This window comes from Alligator sinensis, unplaced genomic scaffold (assembly GCF_000455745.1).
Source record: "Alligator sinensis unplaced genomic scaffold, ASM45574v1 scaffold506_1, whole genome shotgun sequence".
Classification (NCBI taxonomy): Eukaryota; Metazoa; Chordata; order Crocodylia; family Alligatoridae; genus Alligator; species Alligator sinensis.
In genome coordinates, this window is record NW_005842215.1 from 1,215,696 (window position 1) to 1,223,343 (window position 7,648).

Consider the following 7,648-nt stretch of genomic DNA (forward strand, 5'->3'; position numbering starts at 1 on the left):
GTGGGTTGCCAGGGCAACCAGAGGAGGTCAGCTGACCAGAAGGGGCAGGGCCTGGCTCCCATATAAAGTCCAGGGGCTGAGGCCAGGCTAGGAGTTCCCTGCCAGCAGTCAAGGGGGAAGAAGCTCTATCTCAGGGAAGAGAGGAGAAGCCTGAATGCAGGAGCAGCATCTGACACTGCTGCGGGATGAAGTATCCCCGGTAGGCTTGAACAGGGATATAGCTGGGCAGTGTCCATTTATGTTATAGCCAAGGGGCTTGCGTTTTGTTTGCTATTTGTTACCGGTGGTTTGGGTGAAGCTATAAGGGGTTAGAGGAAGCCTCATAGGGGACCCACAGCAGTGTGGGGACCCCAGCGCCAGCAAGGGCGCAGCATTCAGGGTGCACTGACCCCAGCCCCAGCAAGGAGGCAGTTGAGAGGCCCCAGAGAGGGGGCATAGATGAGAAGCCCCAGTGTGGGTGTGGAGAAGCCCCAGAGAAGGGGACACAGAGTGAGACTGAACAACGTCAATTCCATCTGCGAGGCTTGGGGCATGGTAAAGGGATGGTCGGAGCCACGCATAGCCCATAAGGCTGGGGTGCCCCTGAAGCACCCATTGCACAGCGGGACCCACAAAGGGTCCAGGAGTCCACGGGGTCAGATATTGCAACAGACCGTGTCGAAGAGGACATAAGGCAGCCTCCCATATATTTATACTCCATCAAAGACATGGCGGGTGAGAAGTGAGGGTGCCCTTTGGGCCAACTTGGCATGGGAAGGGGGCCTTAGGGAGATCACGGCCATCCCGCAGGACCCTGCGCTGTGACAGTAGCTAAGAATTTAAGTTCTGAATTCAAATGTTAACATATAAGCACTGAGATCTTTAAAATCTGCATGTTGCTTCTCTACCAACTTACCCCTAACCAGTTCTTATTCTTTTTCCTTTAATTAGCACCCCCCTGCATTGTACAAAGACTATTACTGTAAGCAACTGTTGTTCTTGCAACAATTGAAACCATACCATGCGTTCATGCCCTGTGGATCTTTGACAATCCTCTTCGCACATTTAACAGTTGCAGTAATGTCTGGTTTCATTAACTCTAAAAAATGGATAAATAAGAAGAACGGTAGGAAGAAAAAAAAAATCAACATTTTCCCCTTCATTTTTGATTCAGTAATCTTTAAACTATCCTCAAATTAGCTAAGATTTATTAATTATGTTTGTTATAGTAGTGAGGGAGGACAAACTGAACATTGAGCCCTGTTATACCTTAGAGTATACAGTGATTAGCAGACAGTTTCTGCCCTGAAGGGTTTGTAATTTAAACAGACCAGATAGACACTGAGGATACGGTATAACACACACTGGGTGTGTCTAAATGTTAATTAATGTGCTATAGTTACTGCACATTTCATTTACTACTTGCTTAATGAAGTACTAACTAAATGCGCAGTAACTAGAGTTACTACACAGTAGCACCGACACATGGTTATTTTGTGATGTTTACTTCACAATAGCCTAATAATGCTACACAGTAGGAGTCGCAGAGCACTAAGGTGCCCTGCTCCTTGAAGGGCTCAAACTGCTAGGGAGACAGCCCTAGCAGTCAGTTGGGAGCCCCAGCTGCTGGTTACCAGGGCAGCCAGAATGAGAGGATTGGCCCACACCTGCCAACGATCAGCTAACCAGAAGGGGCAGGGCCTGGCACAAATATAAAGCCCAGGGCTGGGGCCAGGAAGGCAGTTCTCTGCCAGTGGTCAAGAGCGAAGGAGCCCTCCTAGAGCAAGCAAAGGGGAAAAGGCCTGACTAAGTTCTGCTCCTGGTAATGTTAAGGGACGTAGCACGCTCTGTGCGGCTTGAGTTATGGTGTAGCCTAGGGGCTTGCATTTTTAAATTTTTGCTTATAACACCGGTGGTTTGGGCTGAGGCTACTGGGGAAGGAGGAGGCCTCATTGGGGGCCCACTACAGCATGGGGACCCCAGTGCCAGAGAGGGTGCAGTGTTTGGGGGGGGTGAACAGGCCCCAGTGCCAGCCCAGTGCCAGTGCAGGTGCAGAGAGAGACAGGGCCACGGCGAGCCCTGTGATGACCCGAGGGCTGAGTGAAACCAAGGCCTCAGAGGGATGCTATGTCAATACCATCCGCAAGGCTTGGGGCATGGTAAAGGGACGGTTTGGAGCCATGCATAGCCCATAAGGCTGGGGGTGTTTCCAAAACATCCATTTTGAAACAGGACCCATAAGGGGTCCAGGAACCCATGGGGTTCAGTGGGGTCTATAGGGATTGTGTCCAACTTGACTTGAAGGCAGCCCCCTATTTTATTATAAATACATCAAGACATGGCGGGCAAGAAAAGAGGGTGCCCATCACGCCAAATTAACATGGACGAGGGGCCCTAGGGTATCACGGCCATTCTTGGGGACCCCATTCCGTGACAGTAGGTTTTTAGCATGGGTTTTGACCGCCACGCTACTGTACAGTGTTATTAGGCTAATGCGCAGTAAACATCTAATGTAGACGTGCCCACAGAGAACAAATAATGGCAGATGTCATTTTTGTTGCACAATCTAGTCTTAATTCCAAAATCCTCTTCAGCTCATGGGTCAATTATTCCATAACTGACTCCTTCAATTTCTTGTTTTTTTTTGCTTATGCCTTTGAAACATGTGGTACCAGACACACTTACTGGCAGAAGGATATTAGATTAGAAGGACGAATAGATTGATCTAGTGCAATAATTTTGAAGTTCCTTTCTTTCTAGCTTCTGAGAAAAAATACAAATCTAGCATAGGAAAACCTGCTCTTACTGTCATTTTAAAAATGTGTGTGTTGATTGCTAGACAGTTATTATAAAGCAGTTGTTATCCAGTATTATAAAAGAATGGCATGCCATTAACTAATCTGACATGCTTGTCTGACACTTGTAGGGCTAGTTGGCAGAACACTAACTTCTGAAATCCAGTATAAACAAACAAAAAAAAAGAATCTATTTTTTGGCAGCAGTTTGGGTAGAAAAGGTACTGAATGAGTCCAAGTAAAAGCTATTAAGAGACCAGAAGCTCTGGGCTGGCTTTGTGAGTGAGGGGTGACCTCCCTCTTATAAATTGTTGGTGATGGGAAGTCACTGTCAGCCATTTTCCTGTGTTGCTTGCGTCTTTCACAGAAACACAGGAAAGAAGACGTAAAAATATTGATAAACTACAGCAAAAATAGACAGGATCTACAAATGGATGACTGAAATACCCCTAAATCTTTCTTTAAATGAACTAAATTTCAAGTGCACAGTGGCTGTGTGGCAGAAACCATGATGTGATGCTACTGCGTTGCAAGGAAGCCATTCATCAGCACGACTGTGCAGTAACTCAGGTTAGCGTGCAGTCATTTAGTGCTTATATAAAAACACAAGTAATAACTGACTGCACTGTAATGACATGGCCAATATCTCCTTAAAGCAGAAACATTATTTGTAAAATTTCACAAGATTGGGTCAGAAACTGCCATTTGAATTGGTCTTATGCCCAGGGGTGAATTTCACTCTCTTGAGAGCAGTTAACTCTGCTCAAGTCTGGGCTACCTGGTAAGTAAAACCCTACTCCTCTGGAAGAGAAGCAGAAGTGTTTTTTACTAAAGAAACCTAAAAAAATAACAAACACAAATCCTTGTGTTGTTTAAGGGAAAATGATAGAAAATGTCCTTTAGGAGTGTTTCCATTTATGTCACAGGACATGGCCATAAGTTGCTATCCCCCACTTCTGAATGAAGAATAAGGGTTTAAGTTTTGTCTTTAAAGTACGGCTGTGAGGTCCCCAACTGTCTAGCCCTCAGTTATGCATTTGCAACCCTGGGAGCCCACCCCAGTATAAAAGAGAGGAATATGCCCTTCATAGTGTCACCTGTGCACTGGATTCTGCATGCATTCTTGGCTCCTGGAGTCTTGCCATCATTGCACCACCAGCGGCTGTTGATTTGCAAAATCCCATAATCCGTGCTTCCATCAGAGTTATGGTTTATGGCATTTGTGTTAAAGTTGCTCTCATATTTTGCTGTACACACCCCTGGCAAGGTTCCATTTGAAAGAAAAATGAGTACAGAGGCTGCCACATTTACTTGATTATAGCTCCTCCCACTTTAAAGGCTGACTATTGGATAAAAATATGTGTCTCATCTTTCTATATTGTGCAAATAATTGATACAGAATATATACATGTCTTGTTTGCTCTCTACTCGGATCGAATGTATAATCTTATTAAATAGGAATGCAAAAAAATGCTTTCAACATATAGGGCCCACACTCCTCATATGGCATCCAAATATTTTGTGTCTAAAACTACATTTGGGACCTATATTTTTGTCTTAATGGGCACAAAAGTCATAACAGTCAGAGGGAGCATTCCCCTGTTTTCACCAGACAGGGTCAATAGTAGGGAATTCCAATGCATTCCAAGTTTAAACACCAATGTTCAGCTTTCCTTCCAGGGATGGATGTGCAATGATAGGAAACTGCTAAATACTCCCATGTCAACAAAGCCAAAGAGACCTCTTACTAGTGCACCATGACCACAGGCATGAAGGTGCACTCTGAAGGAGATGGTTTCACATACCTGTTTCTTGAATCATAAAGTACAGTTTGTGTAGTTTAGAGAGTATAATTAGGGAAAGTGGGTTGGACAAGAAGGCTCGCTGGAGACACTCAGGCAGTAGAGAGCTAAAGAGTGGAGAAGATTTGGAGTAAGAAAGCAAAAAGGACCAAAGTATGCCTGCACATCATTGATTAAAATACTTGGTGAGAAACCTTTATGGAGAACTTAGTTCTTATTTATGCTTAACTTTCCTATTCCTTCTCCATTTAACATGAATATATCTAAATTACTTTGGTTAGAGGAAGGGATTTCTGGTTTGAGATGTGCAGAGCTGCATGGACAGCAAGCAGGTTAAACTTTTTGAATTCTGTATCAGAACACATGTCCATCACCCTTTAAAACTGGTGTATTAATGGTTTCCTTATTACTACTGATAATCAGTGAAGAAAGGCCTTTTTCTTTTACGGAGTCCAAACTCATTAGAAATGCCCTTCGATTTTGTTCTCCTCTTCCCCACCCCTTCCCCCCGCCACCCTCCACTCCCTGTTCTTTGGTCTTTTTTTGCTTGCTTTCTTCAAATCTTCCCCACTTGTTGCTCTCTGCCACTCTAGTGTCTCCAGTGGACCTCTTTCTCCATCTCACATTCTTTAATGATTACTCTCTAAACCACACACAACCTAAATGAGGGTTTCGAGCCACTGCTGGTTGTACTTCTACTGTTAACAGGGCTCCCACCATGGCCTCATGCCACACTCTGCATTTGGTGTCCTGTTTACATCTATGGAAGCATCTTTCAGTCCTCCTACAGTAAGACTCACAGAGCCGAAAGCGAGAAGGGTGCAGACACCAAGCATAGACAGAAATAATTGAGGGTTGAACAGAGCGTCAGAGTGTGAACAGTGGGGTAGAATTGGGAGAACTAGTATTTTACACTGGTACAAGGAAAAGCTTCCAGAGTGAGTTAGGCCTGCTAAGTGGGGAAGGGAGAGGGACAGACTAGATAACCTTACCTGGGATTTACGAAAAGGGAACATTGTCCTCCCACCCCATAAACCATGTTAAAATCAAAGGGCAGCAGACTTACAATCTCCCAAAGAGTATCCTGGAATGTTAGCCAGCCCAAGCTTTTTCATGGCTGCAGCCAGCTCACACCTTTTTTAGACCTTCTCATGAGCAGCCAGAGGCAGGAGGAAAAAACCCAGAAAAATCAGAGCTTTCATGTTTAGCAGCATCACACACCCAAGCTCCAAGCGCTGAGACTGTCAGCTCACCAGCCTGTGTCTCTCCTTTTAATATTCTCTGACCTCCCCCATCCTGAAGTTACATAGACACAGACAACACAAACATCCTGGGCATTTCCCAATACAAATGGGGTCAATGCCAACACATTAAAATGATTTTGCTGTGGAAGGAATTTGCTGGTTCAGCCATATGACAACTGGACATTTTATTCCTGGATCCTTCAAATCTGATTCAGAACCTACAGCCCAGAAGTCATGACTATCTCAGGGCTTTGACTGTGTTCATATCTGCACAAACCCCACCACAAACAGTAGTCTAGTTCCTTTGCATCCCCAATATAAGACATGCACCTTGTTTTTAGAAGGCAGAAAAGTAGAAAAAAAGGTTTTCGGACTCGTGACTGAGTAAGTAACATGGATTAAGTCCTCCTGCAAATGCAGAGTGCTCAGGAAGTGTGGTATCTCAGGAGACAACCTGTATGAAGCAGCAGGAACTTCCAGGGGTGGCAAGACGGCAACAAGGCTAGGCCCCATATTTTTGCAAAAACAGTAGCAAGATTATTGCTTCTTTACTATAAATAGTTCATATGAGTTCCTGTGAATAATGCATTGTTGTTTCCATACTACAAGCTTCATCACAATACTCCAGGCTGCATGCAGCAGCTCACTTGACCTGAGCCAGCTCATCTGGTGCTCCAGGCACAAACTACAGTGTTCAGTCAAAGGCTACAGCAAATTCTTTAATGCTGGACCTCACCCCTGCTGCTTGCTGAGCCAGAAAGCAGTGGCAGCCATTTTGGCAGCTAGAGCACAGCATCTCCCTGCTCCTAATCCAGCAAAGAAAAATCGGTTTCCCCACTTAGGACATACTGCTCCAATTCTGGAGGTTTGATTCTTGGTGGAAAGGTGTTTGGTTTGTGAGAAAATACAGTACCCTGTACAAAATAAAAAAAATAACCCTCACTGACCTCATACCTCAGTGCTCCCACCACTTCCAATATAGAGGAAAAGTTAGAGGAAAGATCACTAGAATCACGACCCCTAAGATCTTTTCGGAGGTCTTTCTCCCCTTACTGAACCAAAGGTCTTAGACCAAGGTGGAGCCGTAGCTGGCCAGGGCTGCTATTTAGAGTGATGTTTCTGTTGTTTTGTTCTGCATATAATTTTGGTGCCCCCCCAAATTTTGGTACCCTAGGCGACTGCCTAGTTTGCCTAATGGTTGGATTGGCCCTAATTACAAAATGAGATACAGCTCACCCAATGCATCAAATGCCATTATGGAAGCTATGCGGGTCAAATTAAACAGCACCACACTCCATAATGAACTCTCAGGCCATGTGTAGACTAAACAAGGGGCATATGTACATGACACTTTAAAGCGGGCTAAATGTTTTTGCACTGCTTTAATGGTGTCAGTGTTTGCATGCGTCAGCAGCATATTCATAGATTCATAGATGTTAGGGTCGGAAGGGACCTCAATAGATCATCGAGTCCGACCCCCTGCATAAGCAAAAGAGTGCTGGGGCTAGATGACCCCAGCTAGATACTCATCTAACCTCCTCTTGAAGACCCCCAGGGTAGGGGAGAGCACCACCTCCCTTGGGAGCCCGTTCCAGACCTTGGCCACTCGAACTGTGAAGAAGTTCTTCCTAATGTCCAATCTAAATCTGCTCTCTGCTAGCTTGTGGACATTATTTCTTGTAACCCCCAGGGGCGCCTTGGTGACTAAATCCTCACCAATTCCCTTCTGTGCCCCCGTGATGAACTTATAGGCAGCCACAAGGTCACCTCTCAACCTTCTCTTGTGGAGGCTGAAGAGGTCCAGGTGCCCCAGTCTCTCCTCATAGGG

At 45.1% G+C, this 7,648-nt stretch overlaps 1 protein-coding gene across 1 annotated transcript in view; it reads right to left on the reverse strand.

Moving 5' to 3' along the window:
* Positions 1 to 5,834, reverse strand: part of LOC102381903 (lysozyme C-like) — a 7,301-nt gene extending 1,467 nt beyond the window's left edge. Inside the window, 3 exon segments of the mRNA XM_014521467.2 lie at positions 1,000 to 1,078; positions 3,872 to 4,033; positions 5,643 to 5,834. Of these exon segments, the coding sequence (XP_014376953.2) occupies positions 1,000 to 1,078; positions 3,872 to 4,033; positions 5,643 to 5,790 (389 nt within the window). The 5' untranslated portion in view covers positions 5,791 to 5,834.
* Between the last annotated feature and the right edge of the window lie 1,814 nt (positions 5,835 to 7,648).